Consider the following 18,889-nt stretch of genomic DNA (forward strand, 5'->3'; position numbering starts at 1 on the left):
TATTTACATGAAACGGGACATTATTCTAGTATAGTGTGTAAAGGAAGAATGTAGACTGCGCTACATCGTAAAACAGAAAAATACGTACATAAACAAATAAAACAAAAACCATGAAAGAAGCAGGATCGCAGCTCTTTATAGAAATGGTGGGTGGTCCTGAAAAGGACCTTTGTGTTGTTGAACTGAATGAAGCAGCTTTACTTGGAGCTGGTGTACTTGGTCACAGCCTTTGTTCCCTCAGACACGGCGTGCTTGGCCAGCTCACCGGGCAGCAGCAGGCGCACGGCGGTCTGGATCTCCCTGGAGGTGATGGTGGAGCGCTTGTTGTAGTGAGCCAGACGGGAGGCCTCACCGGCGATGCGCTCAAAGATGTCGCTCACAAACGAGTTCATGATGCCCATGGCCTTGGAGGAGATGCCGGTGTCGGGGTGGACCTGCTTCAGAACCTTGTACACGTAGATGGCGTAGCTCTCCTTCCTGGTCCTCTTCCTCTTCTTGCCGCTCTTGGTGGCTTTAGAGACGGCTTTCTTTGAGCCCTTCTTCGGTGCTTTTGCTGGTTCAGGCATGGTCGCTTCGGATGTGATCTCCTAAAACGAATAAAGTAGTAGTGGTCAGGACGCTCTATATGTACGTGCAGGAGGCAAAGTGTGGTGTGTTGTTGCTCACACAGGATTGGCTGAGTTGTGCTCGAGACTGCGCACGTGCCAGAATAGAGAGCCCCTCTAAACCCCCTCCAAAAAAGTAATGAAGCATCAATAATCACTGATGCATGCGTTCGTATGTAATAGGGGAGACTGGGGTTGATAGTAACACTTTTTATTTGAGCATCAGTAAGTCAGTGGTTGTTCATGCTAGATCTCTCAGTGCGTCATGACGAGAAACTTAGGCAGGTCATCACTGAAACATGTTGAATAAAACACCATAAAATATAACGTAATAAGCCCATATACATATTAAATGTTATCACTTTCAGTCTTGATGGAATCAACAGTAGCTGTAGTTGTAGCTGAATTTAATGTCGTTTTAAATATATTCCTTTATAATGATCATGCTGTTTATTCTACTGTAATATAATTTCCAAACCAACGTCAATAAATACGTCACTAATAATGTACTTTGGCTGTTTAAAAGAGACATCAATGCAAGTCTATTGATTAATATGCGCGCGCAGACACTCCGAACCTAAAATATTATAAATAACAATCCTAATGCGTTGATATTGATAATAAAAACAGGAAGATGCTGTTTAATGGTGATGGGTGGCTCTTAAAAGAGCCCTTTGTCGGAAAAGTTTCTTTTAAGTGATAACAGCTCACTTTCTCTTGGGTGTGGCCTTCTTGACTTTGGGCTTTGCAGCCTTCTCTGTGGGGGCTTTCTTGGCTGCAGGAGTCTTCTTATCGGGCTCTTGGTGCCCTTCTTAGCCGCCTTTGGTATATTTCCATTCAAAACCTGGTGACTTTGAAACCTGTTTGTTTTATTTTGCTGCCTTTGTGAAGCACTTTGTAATGTGGAGTTTGAAAAGAGCTCTATAAATAAAGATGATTAAAATGACATTAATGTCACTCCTCACCTTTAGTGTTTAGTCAGACTAATTAAACAAACACCTTCACCTCCGCAGGCTCTACTCTACTTTACTCTTGTTGAGAGAGAGAAGAAAGGATGGCAAGAACCAAGCAGACTGCTCGTAAATCCACCGGAGGCAAAGCTCCCAGGAAGCAGCTGGCCACCAAGGCTGCCCGTAAGAGCGCCCCGGCCACCGGCGGCGTCAAGAAGCCTCATCGTTACAGGCCCGGTACCGTGGCTCTGAGAGAGATCCGTCGTTACCAGAAATCCACCGAGCTGCTCATCCGCAAGCTGCCCTTCCAGCGCCTGGTCAGAGAGATCGCTCAGGATTTCAAGACCGACCTGCGCTTCCAGAGCTCCGCTGTCATGGCTCTGCAGGAGGCCAGCGAGGCTTACCTGGTCGGACTCTTTGAGGACACCAACCTGTGCGCCATCCACGCCAAGAGAGTCACCATCATGCCCAAAGACATCCAGCTGGCCCGTCGCATCCGCGGAGAGAGAGCTTAAACTATCTGCTGCTGCTCCACAAACACAACGGCTCTTTTAAGAGCCACCTCACTTTCTCAAGACACTCTTCCTCTGCTGCTCTGCGATTTAGTGATTTTATGTCTTTTATATTGTTTTTCTTCAATTCTTGTTTCTTGCACATTCAAGACAAACAAACTACTTCTGTTTCTTTGTTTCGTTTGTGCATTTGCTTGACATGGAAAGGAACTTATTAAACGGTAAACAAGTCATTTGTTTGTATTTTAAAAGAAATCTTGGACATTCCAACTTGCTTAATTTTATGCATTTATTTCTTAAAAGAACTCCACCTTACTTTCTCTGAAGACATTCTTCATATAAATATGCCTTTACTATTATTTGGTACGTGATTTAGAGCATCTAATATTTATCAGTTTATCTTCTGACCAACAATATGAGAAACAATTTCCACTTGTTTTTGATGAATGGTCTCTTTTGTCTCGTTTGCACTCTGTACTGACTGGATAATCCAGCTGGTGGCGCTCACAGGGACATTTTTCATATGCGGATTATTCTATGAAACGGTGGAAAATGTTATTTACTTTATCAGTCACTAAAGTCCTTAAAGTTAACTTGATCACATTAATTATATGTTCAATAAATGAAGAGTCATTATGATTAAAAAGCTTTTATCAAATGTTCAATATTGAACTTTAGTAATTTATTTGAAATGGCAAGCTCAAATATTTTTTTATTTTCATTTTGAAATCTTTTTAAATGATGTTTAAAGAAACAGGGTGCAGCAAGGGTCAACATGAAAAGACAAAAGGACATCAACAACACAACAATAAAATTAGATACAAAAGATAAAACCACATACTAGTTCAAGGAAATGGAAGCTTCATATCAAATACATATTTAGTGTTGTTTACATCAGTCCTTCCTATCAGACTGGGTGATTTAATTTGGGCAAATTCTAGATTTTTAACTGCAGTTCAGCTTTTAAAGAGCATCTAAAGTGTGTGTATTGTTTTACTGATGATAGGAAACAATGAGATCGTCTGTTATCTCAGTCTAAATTTATTCCTTATTCAAAAAATATTGAACATGTGTATATTTTTTCAATAACACACATCAAGATAATATAAGGTGATGCAGAAAATGGCAGTGAACTTGTGAGGCTCCTGTCCTCTGTGCTGTAATTTAAAGTCTCAGTGGCTGCATGACTCTCACTGACTGAACACGCAGTCTCCTGGAATAAATATTATTCAAGACAAAATCAAGATTATTGTAGACTTTTTAACAAGTTCATATAAGGGAGGGCTCTTTATTTCATAACACTGATAAAAAAAATGCTTAACAAACTTGCCTGAGACTCTGTCTCTGCCTTTCATAGCAAGAATTAAAGGATTTCTGTCTGGAGAAGATACTGAAAAACTTGTTCATGCTTTCATTTTCAGCAGGCTGGACTATTGTAACGGTGTCTTCACAGGTCTGAGTAAAAAATCAATCAGACAACTGCAGCTTGTCCAGAACGCTGCTGCTAGAGTCACCAACACCAAGAGAGTGGAGCACTTAAATCACTGCACTGGCTTCCTGTGTGTCAAAGGATAGACTTTAAAATCTTGTTACTAGTTTACAAAGCACTAAATGGTCTCAGGCCTAAATATATCTCTGATTTGCTTATACGTTATGAAGCACCAAGACCCTTCAGATCATCTGGAACAGGTTTACTCAGTGTTCCCAGGATCAGAACAAGGTGAAGCAGCCTTTAGTTTCTATGTGTAACAGTTTGTATATGTGGAACAAACTTCCAGAACACCTGAGGTCAGCTGAAACTGTCGGCTTATTTAAATCAGGTCTTAAAACATTACTGTTTACTGCAGCCTACCAGTGAAGTGGATATGTTACATATTTTTAGGATAATCTGTAGCTATTGTTTTTTATATTTGTCTGCTGTTGCTTTTGTTTTATGTTTGCTTCTTTCTTTAAATACATTTTCTGTAATGTTTTAAACTATTTATTGTCCTGCTTTTAGCTTTTGTTTTTAATTATCTCAAACACAATTTTAATGTTTTTTTTTTTTTTTATTGTTTTCTATTTTAATGCATTTCTGTGTCCAGCTCTGTTCTCAGTGTTCTCATTGTCTAATGACACCATTATGAATCATTTCCATAAACATTTCATGAATCTATCATGAAGATTTTATTAAAATTGTCTTCTTTTTCTACTTACTTGGCATTTTGGTCCACTGAAAAATAATCTCATGTCAGTTTTCAACAAGTTTAACAGTGAATGTTTGTTGACCAGCCTCAATTTTTTGACAGAGAAAAATCTATACCTATAGATCCCATTCATTCATAATTTAATTATGCTGCCAAAAAAACATTTTAAAGGATCAAAGTCAAACCGCCTAGTGACTGATTTTGCTTTTTAATTAAACGTACATGCCCATTCTGTCAGATGGAAAATCTGACAGAGATGACATTTAATGAGGCTGACAAAATTTCACAGTTTTTCATTTGACAGCATAGTTGTAATAAGCAACCTTTAAAAAAAAAAAAAAAGAAGTTGCTCAGAATTCTCTTGATGCTAATCAAACCACAATTCTTATTTAGGTTTGATTTAGAAGGGCTACAGAGTTGACATGTAATGGTTAGACATATCGCTTAGCTATACAATTAACTACAATAACTAATTCCTGCCTCTTTTTTTAAACCAGGCAGTGCGACAGGGGTTCTTGGGCTTTAGCTAAACCTTTATATGTGTGGTTAAGTCACATAAAATCTGAAGGAGTTGATGGAAATCTGGGACACAACTTTAAAGGCCCAATATTTTTGATGTAATGTCAATGTTATGTTTTCAGTTGGGCAGTTACAGGACCACCATGGGGGTTCTGTTTGGGGTCCTGAGATGAGAGATACATTAAGGAGACGTTATGCTGAGCTGGAAGTGACTGTATCAGGATTTGGACGTTACATTAAACAGCAAGTTGAACACATGTCCTGGACTAAGTGTAGTTGTTGAGAGCCCTTACTTAAAAACAGATGATTACCATTATAACTACTATATCTACTCCTCCTAAAAGATTATTGATGTCTGTCAGACACTGACTGTTCTGCAAACCTTCAGCATTAATTTGAACTCTAATTAATGTGAAACCACCAAATAATAACACAAGTTATGTTGTCAGAGAAGCAAGTATTTTCAGTTTCTGACTGCTGACTCTGTCCACAGCAGCTTATTGTGTACACTGTGTGATTAAAACTTGAAAAGACATGCCCTGACTTACTGACAGGAACACAGTGTCACATACTGGCTGATGTCCAGAGGAGGACAACTCTGCATACACATACACATACATACATACATATACATACCAGTGTTGTTTTTGGCAGCCATTTTTGATTTAGTTTTAGTTTTAGTCTTTTGGACGAAATGCTTATTAGTTTTAGTCACATTTTAGTCATTTCTATCCTTGATAGTTTTAGTCTAGTTTTAGTTGATGAAAACTAAAAGGGTTTTAGTCCAGTTTTAGTCATTAATTTCAGTTGAAAAAAATAATGACTTTAAAACAGGGGTGTCACACTCAATCACAGAAGGGGCCAAAATTTAAAACACAGTCTAAGTCGCGGGCCAAACAGGATTAACATTTATTGAACAGTCTAAAACTGACTGTTTTATTCAGAAATATGAATTTGAACAGCCAGACTGCTACAACTTTTTCCTCAACAAAATAAATGAGATTTTTTTTTTCTTCAACAATAACAAAGGAAAACGAGAATATTTTAGCTCAGAATATTTAAACTCACATATCCAGGTGGGGTTACATTTGAAAATGCTTGCTTTTTGTCTGGACACAAGATATCACACACTTTAATCATGCAAACCCTCAATGGCACTGCATTTGGCATACACATACGTGTGTGTGTGTATAAAAACTCAAGCTCCAGCCAATGTCATATTTCTTTTTTTTACCTCCAGAAAGTCACACAGAGACAGGGTCAGTGCAGTGCTGCCATCTGGTGGAGACTCATTGAAATCACTCTGATTATGAGCAGGTGGATGGATAAATATGACTGATCAGTTTATTAATTTGTCCTTCAGTGTGTTTATATTTTTAAGTTGTTCTAGTAAGTTAGAAGTGTCAGTCAGGATGTCGGTTGTTGCTCCTCAGAGCTCAGCAGCAGCTCAGGTTCAGCACCTGGACAGAGACAGCAGCTATCTGCTCTGATGCTGTCAGTTCAGAACCTCGGACAGCGACCAAATAAAGAAAAAAAAAACACACTGTCAATGTTTTTCTCAACAAGACAACGAGAAACAACAACAACAACAACAGTCAGAAAGCAACATTACTGAGTGATCTACACAGTCACACCGTGACTGTTGAAACTGGACTTTAGTCCAGCAGGTGGCGCTGCCAAAGAGTTAATCATCAACCGACATGAAGGACAAAGAAGAACAGACCAGCCTCTATTTTCTATCACGTCCTCAATGAAGATTTAAATGAACGGTGTTACGTCGTGTTTGGCAAACTTTTTGAAAGGGTTCTGGCTGACAGGCTCCAGAGACATTTCGATGCCCTAGGAGTTTTGGGGGTCCACCAGGCAGGATTCAGAAAGGCAAGAAGTTCAACCGACAATATCCTAAGGCTGGCAGAAGACATCCAACGAGGTTTTAATAAAAAAGAAGTAACTATCGCAGTATTCTTTGATATTGAAAAGGCTTTTGATAAAATGTGGCATCAAGGACTCATATACAGGCTGCTAGACAGTAATTTACAACTCCCAAAACAAATGGTTGTACTTTTAAAAAGCTTTTTAACCCAGAGAGAGATTGTAGTGAAAGTAGGAGCATCAATCTCCAAGAGATTTACCCCAGAAGCTGGCGTACCACAGGGCTCAGCACTCAGTCCTCTGTTGTTTTTAATATACATAAGTGACATCTATTACCCACCCAGAGGAGAAGGACAAGTTTCCCAGTTTGCTGATGACCTCTGTTATTGGGCGTCATCAACAAACCCTTTACATGCTGCAAAAAAACTTCAGAGAAGCATCACTGAGATGGAATCCTGGGCAAATATGTGGAGGGTCAAACTAAACCCCTCAAAAACACAATGTGTGCTCTTTTCTAAACATTCTCGTAAAAATAAGCAGGTAAATCTTAACCTATATGGACAAACTCTCCAGACCACCCCCACAGCAAAATTTCTAGGTGTAACATTTCAAGAAAATATGCAATGGACAGCACACATAGCTGAAATTGAAAAAGAGGCGCGAAGGAGACTCAACCACCTGAAAGTGCTCTGCAGAAAACAAGGAGGAGCCAATCCTGAAACAGCTGTGAGGGTGTATCAGTCATACATCAGACCACTGTTTGAATATGCAGTGCCTGCCTGGTGCAACGTAGGGACAACACAGCTCACAAAACTCCAGGTTGTCCAAAACATCGCCATAAAAATGTGCTACAGACTACCAAAATATACAAGCAATAAATACACCCACAAACTATCTGGCCTCATGACCCTGCAGGAAAGAATCGCCGTCCTGGGAAGAAAATATCTACAAAGAGCTGAAAACAATCCTTCATTACAACAGACCATACAGGAGGAAAAGACTGACCCACCAAGATACCTCTGTAGCACTCCCCTGTCGGTCTTACTGAAGTACTGACACAGAAGACTGACACCATTACATAATATTTTAAGGGCTACAATTTTTAATTTTTAAGGTTTTTATCGTAAAAGTTTTTATTTAATTATTTATTCGTTTTATTCTTTTTATTATCATACTCTCTTTTATTTTTAATTATGGGGCAATTGTGGTGTTCTTTTATTATTTGTACCACTTTTATTATAATCAAGAAAATGGGGATAAAAGGAAAGAAAAAGAAAAAAAAAAAAAAAAAAAGAAAATTGAAAATTTAAAAATTATGGTGATTGAGGTGAGGTGATGGTGAATTAATGGTGAATTAATGGTGAACTTGGTAACCTCTTCTTCCCATCCAATCCCCCAGCCCAGACCAACTCCAATTGGAAAACAGGGACTGGAGAGGACTGCTAGTCCTGAGCTGTCCCTACAGGAACCAGGCTTATCTGTTCTGTTCTGTTCTGTGTTTGGTACATTGACTGTCTACTGTCTGAATTATCAGAATGTCTGGCAGAGGAAAAGGAGGTAAAGGACTGGGGAAAGGAGGCGCTAAGCGTCACCGTAAAGTTCTCCGTGATAACATCCAGGGAATCACCAAGCCCGCTATCCGCCGTCTGGCTCGTCGTGGTGGAGTGAAGCGCATCTCCGGTCTGATCTACGAGGAGACTCGCGGTGTGTTGAAGGTTTTCCTGGAGAACGTCATCCGTGATGCCGTCACCTACACCGAGCACGCCAAGAGAAAGACGGTGACCGCCATGGATGTGGTGTATGCTCTGAAGAGACAGGGACGCACTCTGTACGGCTTCGGAGGTTAAAGTCCTGGGTTCATCCTTTACTAAAAACACAAAGGTCCTTTTAAGGGCCACACACACACTCTCTCTGAAGAGCTGGATTTCTACCAGATTGTTTAAGTTAATACAAGAACTTCAGGCTATGGCAAGCTGTCTTAATATTTAAAAGCTAGACTGGATATGTATTGCAGATATCTGTAACTCATTTTTTCCTATGCAAAAATAATATTTCAGATATCCACAAAGTAATCTTTACTACAAGTGACGTCACTCTCCCCATTCATGTGTATGGGGTTTGTCATTACAGATATCCGTAATTAAACTGCAGATATCCACAACTCGCATTGCAGATATTTTCATATGAATTATAGATATCCCTAATTCCATTTAAAGATATCTACATCTGAATTATGGATATCCCTAATTCCATTTAAAGATATCTCCAAATGCCCTCAATTCAGGATATCTTTGTTTTTCGAGATATCTTAAAATGAGTTTTACCTAGCCAGAATTACATTGTAGATATCTTGAGCTGGAATTACGAGTAGTCAAAATTATGTTGGAGATATCTCTAGCTGGGATTATGGATAGTCATAATTCAGATGTAGATATCTATAATCGGGTTGTGGATATCTTGGAAGGGATTTTATCTTTTACCTGCAATCTACCTAGTCAGAATGTAATTGCAGATATCTTCTAACCTTGTCCACAACAGCAACCGCCATTTCTTCTACTTTTTCTTCTTCATGTGCATTTCTTCTTCTAACGCTGTTCAATTGTTGTGTTTACTGAGCCATTATCCAATGGAAAGCTTGCCATAATAATGAGCAACGAATGGGAAGCCTCGCATGAGCAACGTCTTGCACAACAATTCTAACTAGTCATAATTACGTTTGAGATATCTTTAATTTTCATTCCGCCTAGTCAAAACTGAATTACAGATATCTGTAATTGTCATTTAGAATCTGTGACGAGTCGAGAGTCTTAAGTGATGTCATTTTGGATATCTGCAATTCTGTTTTGACTAGTCAAAATTGAATTGCTGATATCTCTAAATGTACTTTTGACTAGTCAGAATTAAGTTATAGATATCTTCAATGAAAATACTTCCTAGTCATAACATAATTACGACTAGTCAAAATGAAATTATTGGTATCTATAATATTAATTCCGCATAGTCAAATTTAGCTATTAAATGTTAAAACGGCTTGCCATATCAGGCTCCTTTACTAATTTTAAAAACACGAAATATATTCTGCTATTTCAATGCCAAGAAGGAGTCAATCATAAATGTTAACGTAAAATGTTATCAAAGCAGGCGAATACAGAGGTGGACACACCCACACTGGTAGAGGCAAAAGTGTAACGTCCCTGAACAATATACGACATATCGACAAATATGACTAAATATGACAAAAATACACCCAAGATGTCGGGTCTTTATTCTGATATCGAAGTATAAAGCCCAAACATCAGATGCAATTTCTCTGATTTTGTGTAGAATTAAAAGTATACAGTCTCACTCTTTGTGTAATCAGCACCTATGGCGTTGTACTGTTGTCATGCACTATGTTCCAGTGCGTCTTGACGTGGTTTACGTGGGATCAAGTGCAGTACAACAGGCTCTGTGTAACTCAGTGTAAGTTTAAAAATTCATGATGAAATATACTTGAACATTTCAAGTTGATTGTGTGTACATCTTTTAATTAATGTCCTACAGGTGTTGATTGCAAACATGAATGTCAGCTGAGGACAAGTTTCGGTCAAATTATTATGTGACCCTCCATCTTTTTTATTGTTCATTCATTCATAGGCGCGCGCACCGAAACTGGCGCGCAGTTGTACCCAGGGCAACCCCCACCTCATGTAAACACGTTCCCGCGCGCAGAACAGGCGCAAATATCGTAATATTTAACGTGAATTGCAACAATAAAAACAGGAATGTGCTCTTTAATGATGATGGGTGGCTCTTAAAAGAGCCTTTTGTGTGAAAGTTTCTTTAAAATCATAACAGCTCACTTCTTCTTGGGTGCTGCCTTCTTAACTTTGGGCTTGGCGGCCTTCTTCGCGGGGGCTTTCTTGGCTGCAGGGGCCTTCTTTGCCACTTTCTTGGGGCTCTTCGTGGCCTTCTTGGGGCTCTTGGCTGCTTTCTTGGCCGCTGCGGGTTTCTTGGGCTTCTTCGGAGACTTCTTAGCGGCTGCTGGCTTCTTCGCGGTCTTGGGCTTTTTAGCCGCTGCGGGTTTCTTGGCTGCGGCCTTCTTGACTTTAGCAGCGGGTTTCTTGGCTGCAGGCTTCTTTGCTTTTTTGGGCTCAGCTATCTTCTTGCTCATCTTGAAAGAGCCGGAGGCCCCGGTCCCCTTGGTCTGGACCAGAATTCCCTTAGCTACCAGCTTCTTGATGGCGGTCTTGACGCGGACCTTGTTCTTGTCCACATCGTAGCCTCCGGCGGCCAGAGCCTTCTTGAGGGCGGCCGCGGACACGCCGCTCCGCTCCTTGGATGCGGCCACAGCTTTGATGATGAGTTCACTGATGCTGGGACCAGTCCTCTTCGGTTTGGGAGTCTTCTTCTTGGCTGCCTTCGCCGGAGCGGCAGCGGCTGGAGCTGGAGCTACTTCTGCCATTTTCTCTGAGTATTCTGATCCTAATCACGACAATACGAGAGTCTGACTGGACTAATGAAGAGTCCAGAGCTGGAGGCTGCACTTAAACACACCATGAGAACCGTGGAGACTCAGCCCAGCCCGTGGCTCCTCTGTGCGGTGTGAATGTCGTGTCACTTGTGTTTTCTCTTCATCGATAAAAGAGTCCAGACTAAATGTGGGACAAGTTCTGAAGGCTGACAGTGAAGGAGTCGATAGTGGACTTGTGTCTCTTCATATTGACGTCATGCAGAGCTCTGATGCTCTCTGCTTTTTCTTTGAGGAGCCTCTAAAACTCACACATTCACCGCCGCGTCCAGCGCTGCTCAGACACTTTTCTCACTCATTTCTCTCCTAAAATGTTTGAAAATGCATCCGAGCTCCATCAAAAGCCGTTTTCAGCTGCTCCACGTGTTTGTTCACAGACTCCAAGTAAAAACAAGCATCTGTTGATGATCACTGTGTTAGAAAGTCAAGTTATTCTGGTAGCAGCAAACACACAGATGATGGCTGAGGCTGCTGGTGGCAGACTTGTATCAGAGCTGCTCACTGTGGCTGTTTTCTTCTGCTGAGGACGACTTTTCATTTCAACCAACTGTCAATAGTTCTACTATTAATTAATCAATGTGTTTTAAATGTAATACCTTCACTGATTCATGCTGATTTTTTTTTAAAGAAAGAAAGAATTATGTCACACCAAACTGTTTTCTACTGATACTGAAAGTGAAGATTTTATTCAAAAGTCTCAGAATAACTCAGCAGATCATTGTTCACACAATATTATTTAGATTAAATTCATATTAATCATTAATTATTAAGTTTTAAAAAAAGTTTTTCTTTTTCTTTTATTAGTGATTTAAACAAACCAAGAAATGGTTAAACAAAAAAAGTAGAATGTAAAAGATTTGTCTTTGAAATAAAGATTAAATACAATATTTGAAGGACTACATGATGCTATTCTACCAGGTTATTTCTTATTCACAATTTTAATTCTATTTCATGTTTTTGTTTGATTTTATTTTCATATTCTTGCATTTTACACTGTATTTTTTCTTTTTACATATTTTTTTTTTTTCATTTTATCACAGTTTCGATATGGATTTTGAAAAGAGCTCTTCAAAAATAAAGAAAAGAAAATTAAATTATAGTTTATTAGTCATGTTATCAGTGATGACTGTGTTATCTACTGTACTTTCGCTCCGCGTCATGACGCACTGACATGTCGGGACTCTGTTCTGTAGTTTCCCTCAGAGAAACAAGCTGTTGTCTGTTCATGTAGAGTTTCTAATATGAAAACAGCAGCTCAGATATTCTACAAAGAGCAAAGTGATATTTTGAATTGACTTCTCTGGGCGTGTGCACGTCGAAATACAGGACACACTTTAGGACTCTATACTGGTCTTTAACCTGACCAGATGTCCTGAAAAAATCGGGACAGTCCTGTTTATTACTAAATTACCCATTTTAATAATAGACCATATTTACAACAGTTAACTGACACACGGACATTTTTCATATTTCTACTTTTCTTCCTGTGTCAAACAGAAACTGCCTCAGTCCACTGCTGCCATCCTGTGTGACTCACCTAAATCACAGTAATCTAATTATCAGTTATTATATTGACTAATCTGAAAAAAGGTGAGGATTTTCCCTCTAAAATCACCAACTTCATGAGTTGTAGCAGCAGGGCCGTGCAGAGACCTTTAGAGGGGCAGGTGCTCAAAGTTAAAAGGGGGCCACAAATTTGCTCCATGGTGCTGATTCATAATTTTCATAATTTTATTATTCGTAGTGCTAATAATAAAGAAAAAATTATAATGAAATGATATAGAAATCATGTATTTGTGCTTTTATTCAGTTTGACTATCCACTTTGCGCAAGACAGCAAGGGTATGAAAATTATATATTTTATATTTATGCATAATATATTGAATTTGTGTGTATATATATATGTGTGTGTATATATATATGTTACATACATTTGTATATATATATATATATATATATGTATATATACAAATGTAATAAACAAGTACTGATATGTTTAAATGAGAGGTTGAGAAAATCACAATTCAAATTCTTCTAATTATTATTGTTATTGTTGTTGTATTTATACTGTAATAGTCCGAAATGATGTGAATATGCATGTACATTGCATCGTTTTAGTGAATTAACAGCCTCTAGAAACAGAGGAAAAACACTGAAACTCACTTGACAGTAAAATGATACAGATCTCTGATGCACTTTGCTCATGACAAAAGAAACATAGAAACACAAAGAGTCCTGACATACTTTTTCCTCTCAGCACGCTGTGTGTAGTTAACTAGAGGCTATAACTTATGAGAGGTGTGTGCAGAGTGAGACACACACACACACACACACACACACACACACACACACACACACACACAGGATGCTTACGGACCATATCACACTTTTGAGTGACGGAACGGACAATTTTTCAGATCAGCCACAAAGAAAAAAGTGGTGGGATTAGGGTTAAATTATTTTAAAAATGCACTTTGATCTTTGTCTGTCTGTAATTATCACCATAGTTAATAATGTAATAATAATGATAATAATGATAATGGTAATGATATTAAAAACTTCAAACTTATACAATGCTGTACTATGTATACACATATTAGATCATTATACACTGTACAGTATAATACACAGCTACACTCTATAGTCTGACTCAATGTCCCGCCTACACAGCAAATTGAGAAGAGTTATATTTCTGGTGTTGGTGAAATCTAAGCAAAAGCAGAGTTAATTCTACTCTGAATAGAGTCAAATCCCTTATATGTAACTCTAAGTTGACAAATAGTTGGAGTCAAAACAGAGTGTCAAAACTAAGTGTCTTCAAATCAAATCTGTAAGTGTCATTGTAGCAACATTAACTCTGAACTATTTCACTCTGAACTCCAAACGTGGATGTGACACTTCAGGTGTTAATTTTAGCCCGCCCCCACAGTGCCACACAGCGACAGGAGTGACATAGGCCTACCGATTGAGGAGCCTCTCGTCAAGCTGCAGGCTGTACGTTTCACCGTGGTTTTAAGGCGACATTGTTCGGTAAGTAAGTAAATTGAGCTACTTTACGTTCAAGTTAGGTTTTGATATTTATATTACCCCTCTGGCAGCTGGTCTGTCTTCAACGGTGAGTCACCGTTCACGATAAAGTTAGGACGCCATATTTGCTGCGCTAAGCAGTAATGATTTTACTTCGTCATTCGGTTCGCTAAAACTTCTAATTTAATGGTAAAGACTATATCTGCTATGATAAAAAGTTTTAGACCGTATTTTGTTGTAGCAAAGCAAGCAAACGTTGATAAAGCAGTGTGTCGGTTGTGGGCTGTAAGCATTACGTTAGTGTTAACATTAAGTTAGCTAAAGACGTAACGTTACTATGTCGGATACGCAGCCCGATATTCTGTATGGTGACTTAAAACAGTGAGTGAACGTTCGGTGTAATGGAAGCCTTGTATTTATTCATTAAAAAATCTTAGCATCAATCGACACAAACGCGGGACAGATAGCAGGCACTGTCGCGTCTGTCTTGCTCATCGATGTTGTTTAGGCTCAAGACGCTGACGATGATAAGGTAAAACTGACCGCACCGATACAGCACGTTGTCTTTTTGGTGTGGCAAACGAAAATATAAACTTTTTATTCAAGCAATGCCGGTAAATTAACGTGTGTAGTTGGCATCTGCCACACTAAACTCCAGTGTTTCAGTGGTATTTTGCTGAAGATTCAAGTGCCTTCAACGTTCACTTATTGTTCAGTGTTTGTATTTTGTATTTAATATGGTGTTGATATAATGACTGTTTTCTTTAGTCTGTGTCTTTTTTAGTTTATAATGAGTTAGTTTTATTGTGGTATCTAAAATTTTAGGTGTTCTCTGACATAAAAATAATGAGCACTTTTCTGTATGCTAAGTTCTCTTTAGAAACACAAGATGCATTAATATCTTCTCCTGACATTTTTTGGGGTAAGCTACTTAAATTTACAAATTTACTATTAATTACTTTGTTTTAATTACATTTGGCCAGAAAAATTGTACAGAAAGCTAACCTCTCATTAATTTTTAAAATGCATTTAGAAAATGCTGGCAAAGGTGGAATATGGAGGAGTCCAAAAATACATTAAAGTTCCACAAACTGAAGAAAACTTCGATTTCTTCCAGTTTATTCAAGAAGGTTTGTATCATGTGTATTTTAATAAAAAAAATAGCTAAAATAACTCAATTTACAAGTAAATGGTTGATATGATAGCCTAATTTTTTTATCTACAATCTTTTTGATTTCTCCTAGTAACAGACAAATTTAGTCTGCAGGCTCAGCTTCTCACTGAAGGTGTGTTCGCCTTGACTGATACATCGGATACCGAGGTTGACGCAGACATATTTGATGAGCTCATAAAGTCAGGGGTCCGAAACTTCAAGGTTGGATACCGCCACTGCCCAGTAACAGGTAAGGCTATTAAATAAATATCTGGAGGTATTTACTCAGTCTTGGTCTGATATGTATGCATCAGTATTTCTCCTAATATTCACCTTCTTCTTACTTCGTCATACAAAATTATTTTTAGGGAATAGTTTTAAATAAGTTAGCACACCAGTTTGATGTGTGTTCCATGACGTTGATGGCTTAAACTATTATTTATTTAATGTGGTAATTAACTTAGATTAAAAATCATTTTTAAAAAAGTTGTTTCCACTAATTGGTATATGTCTGTATGTATGTTTTTTCATTCATCTTTTGACCAATCTTTAGATCTTGACATTCATTTGGTGGAAGATGAATCACAGTCATCGGTATTGCCAGACCCCTCAGCATCATCAGCTTCATTGCCAGACCCCTCAGCATCACCAGCTTCTTCTGTTTCATCTGATTCGACTATAATCCTCCCATCCACAAATAACCGGAAGAGAGGCAAGACGGAGCTAGATCGCAATGAAGCAAGACAGGTAAACTTAGAAACTGTCTACAAATGTATCAGTTTAGCAGCATGTGGACTGTTATCATGCAACTCATACCAGTTTCTTGTAGTACGTCAAACTAACATAAATCGGACAAAACTTACTGTCCAAAATCAATGTAATTTGCTGAAATGTGAAGTTAATGTTTATTTTTGCAGAAGATTGATACTGTTCTGAGGTCCAATCCAAAGGGTGAAGAAATCTTCAAAGAGTATGACAAAACTAAGACGCTGTCAGATGCAACACGTAGACAGATGATCAACATTCTAGTTGCAGAAATGACAGAATCATATGGGTAAGAAATCACTTCAAATGACTAAGATAAACACATTAATTAGACACAAATGTAATAAATATTTTGTTTCAAAAGGAGGATTCCACCCACAAGTGTGCGGACCAGTTATGCACTGGGGATTGTGACCCTTTTTCCATATCTCCAAGATCCATACTCAAAGAATGGATATGTAAGTTTTAATGTGTTTTTGAAATCCAAAAACTGTTGTTTAGTACTTATGTCATTAGTCCATATTTCTGCCTTATATTTGTAATGGCTGTGATTGTGTTTTGGGGCGTGTGTGTATGTGTATGTGTATATGTATGTACGTGTATGTGCATGCATGTGTGAGCAGGAACATTACTATGATCCTGAGGCAAATTCTGGCTATCTTGCTTGGCGACTCAAGACAGTCCAGCGCAACACCCATGATGGCTGCCGCGGGCATTCAAGGTGCAATCTCCAGGACAGCCAACGAGAATCGCTGTTGATTGGTGAACAGCTCCTGGGTGAGGAGTGCAGAGAGGCCCTCTCTATAATCAGACACTCAACAGATAAATCTGTGGTCAAAGAGAAGATGAGAGCCACCTTTGAATACAGACAGAAGCTGGTTCATGACCAGGATGCAGCATCCTCAGTCTTGGATCTGTTCCCTCGTTTCCTTGACATACCTGGATTGGTAAGGAATATCTATAGATTATTTGAAAGCATTACAATTATTTGAAAGCTCAGTTCTTCTATATGCAAGTAACCTGCATATGGATGTTTTGTCTCGGTTTAAAGATTGACCAGGATTTTTCCATGATGTTTGGGGACGAAGTATCTGGAAAGTTTCTTGCAAAATGGCCTTCGTATTTCAAGCCCAAAGTCATTGCAGAAAGCCAGAGTCTTCCCTCCAGCCATTATGTTGAAGAGCTGCGGGAAGCTTTTGACCCTGAGATGGAGAATGACTACGGTAAATATATAGACAGTTTACCTGTATCCAAAATATACTCAGTTGCTTGTTTTAATAGTTCCAATATGCAACAGTAAAATAACTTTAAATTAGCAGTCTTGAAATATGGTCATTTGAATATTGACTGCAGCTTCAAAAATACTTAGTTCAACTGACAGCTATTTAAAACAGTTTGAACTTAATAATTTCAGCTTTATTAATGGAATGTCACAGGACTATTGTTTTAAGTTAAATGGCAGCTATATTAAGAAATAAGTAATAATTCATTTTCCCCTTCTGTCTTAAATACAATTTTTGTCTCCAAGGCTGGGATAGTGATATATCAGCTCTCTTGTTGCTGTTGCACCTCCTGCCCCCTACATCAAGAGGCCATAAGAAAGCAGCCAAGATTAGCTCAGCACAGGCAGCCGACCATCTTCTAAGATTTGTTAAGGTATGTACCATCATCTTTTTGTAGTACCAAAATCAGAATTATTGTGTGCTGCAGTTGTATGTAAAAAGTGTGAGATACAGGTTGAAAAACTAAGGAGGAATTTGCTTATCTTGTATGTTTGCTAAGTATACTGTATATATGCATTTGTGTCATCCTAACTACAGCAAGGAGCCAGCCTCACTACATTCCTGGAGAAAGTTGATGCTCGACAGCCCCTCCTCCTCTGCATCGGTGAGAAAAAGAAGAAGATTGAAAAGTTCTTCATCGTTGTGGACCAGAAGGCTCTCCCATGCAACGCTCTGACATCAGTGGCTGCCTTTGATGGGCTATTCAAAGCTCATTATGTTTTCAGCCTGTCTTACGATGAGGCACTTTCCAGTTTCTACACTTTCATTCAAACCACAATCTACAACATTGATGTTGGAAACGCAAAGGAAAGCCCACGAGTCAAGGAACTGAGAGCACGACTGCTTCGAGAGCATTAAAATGCCACCATTGCACAAAGGTCAGAGCATTGTCAACAAAACTCCTCACTGAGTATGTTCATGTGTTTTGTTTGTAAAATGCACCACAAAAATTGTTCACTTCTTTGCCAACATTTAAAGTTTCAACACGGTTTATATCCAGCGAAAAACCTACGTTTAAAGTGTGGAGAGCAAGGATGTCCTTCGACTTTTTGTACATATAATGGCTTCAGAAAGCACCTTAACACTGTACATAGTTTTTCCTGTGATGAACAGGTTGATACTAACCAGGAAGCAGACATGCAAAGACATTTTGAGGTTGACTTTACAAGTGATCAGCCATCAACTTCTGCATCTATGTTGCAGGTTCCCCCTGTTATAACACAGAACTCGCTTGAAGGAATGTGCGGTTCTCTTGTTGCACACTTACAAACTTCTGGTCTTTCTGAAAGCATGGTCCAAACAATAGTTTGTTCAATGGAGGAAGTTGTCAATGATGTTCAAAGTCAAGCACGAGAAGCAGTTCTCCAAATGTTTTCCCCTGAAACTAAGGAGTCAGAAATGTATAAGAAAATAGAGCACAGTTTAAATCAATTAGATAATCCCTTTTCAACATTTAACACAGGGACAAAGAGACAAAAATATTATGATGAAAAATGGGAAATAGTTG

The 18,889-nt window shown here is 38.6% G+C and overlaps 5 protein-coding genes across 5 annotated transcripts; 3 read left to right on the forward strand and 2 right to left on the reverse strand.

Annotated features, from left to right (window-relative positions):
- Nucleotides 1–127: 127 nt before the first annotated feature.
- LOC146330844 (histone H2B 3-like) lies at nt 128–10,505 on the reverse strand. Its single transcript, XM_084710486.1, has 2 exons — nt 10,487–10,505; nt 128–587 (listed from the first exon to the last, which is right to left on the reverse strand). Exon 2 carries the CDS (start codon nt 564–566, stop codon nt 198–200), a length of 369 nt encoding a protein of 122 aa, XP_084566612.1. The 5' UTR covers nt 567–587; nt 10,487–10,505; the 3' UTR covers nt 128–197.
- Nucleotides 1,260–11,834, reverse strand: LOC146330845 (histone H1-like). The gene is made up of 2 exons (XM_084710687.1): nt 10,504–11,834; nt 1,260–1,393 (listed from the first exon to the last, which is right to left on the reverse strand). The coding sequence occupies exons 1-2, from the start codon at nt 11,086–11,088 to the stop codon at nt 1,313–1,315; spliced, it is 666 nt and encodes a 221-aa protein (XP_084566813.1). The 5' UTR covers nt 11,089–11,834; the 3' UTR covers nt 1,260–1,312.
- Nucleotides 1,628–2,117, forward strand: LOC146330846 (histone H3). The gene has a single exon (XM_084710431.1). It carries the CDS (start codon nt 1,660–1,662, stop codon nt 2,068–2,070), a length of 411 nt encoding a protein of 136 aa, XP_084566557.1. The 5' UTR covers nt 1,628–1,659; the 3' UTR covers nt 2,071–2,117.
- Nucleotides 8,173–8,542, forward strand: LOC146330847 (histone H4). The gene has a single exon (XM_084710650.1). It carries the CDS (start codon nt 8,180–8,182, stop codon nt 8,489–8,491), a length of 312 nt encoding a protein of 103 aa, XP_084566776.1. The 5' UTR covers nt 8,173–8,179; the 3' UTR covers nt 8,492–8,542.
- Nucleotides 11,835–15,217: 3,383 nt separating the features above from the next.
- LOC146330848 (uncharacterized) lies at nt 15,218–18,585 on the forward strand. Its single transcript, XM_084747728.1, has 9 exons — nt 15,218–15,311; nt 15,426–15,584; nt 15,888–16,081; nt 16,252–16,388; nt 16,464–16,557; nt 16,723–17,046; nt 17,151–17,322; nt 17,628–17,755; nt 17,920–18,585. Exons 1-9 carry the CDS (start codon nt 15,218–15,220, stop codon nt 18,238–18,240), a joined length of 1,623 nt encoding a protein of 540 aa, XP_084603854.1. The 3' UTR covers nt 18,241–18,585.
- Nucleotides 18,586–18,889: the final 304 nt, after the last annotated feature.

This window comes from Lutjanus erythropterus, chromosome 3 (genome assembly GCF_056507025.1).
Source record: "Lutjanus erythropterus isolate fLutEry1 chromosome 3, fLutEry1.hap2, whole genome shotgun sequence".
In the NCBI taxonomy this organism is placed as follows: domain Eukaryota; kingdom Metazoa; phylum Chordata; class Actinopteri; order Lutjaniformes; family Lutjanidae; genus Lutjanus; species Lutjanus erythropterus.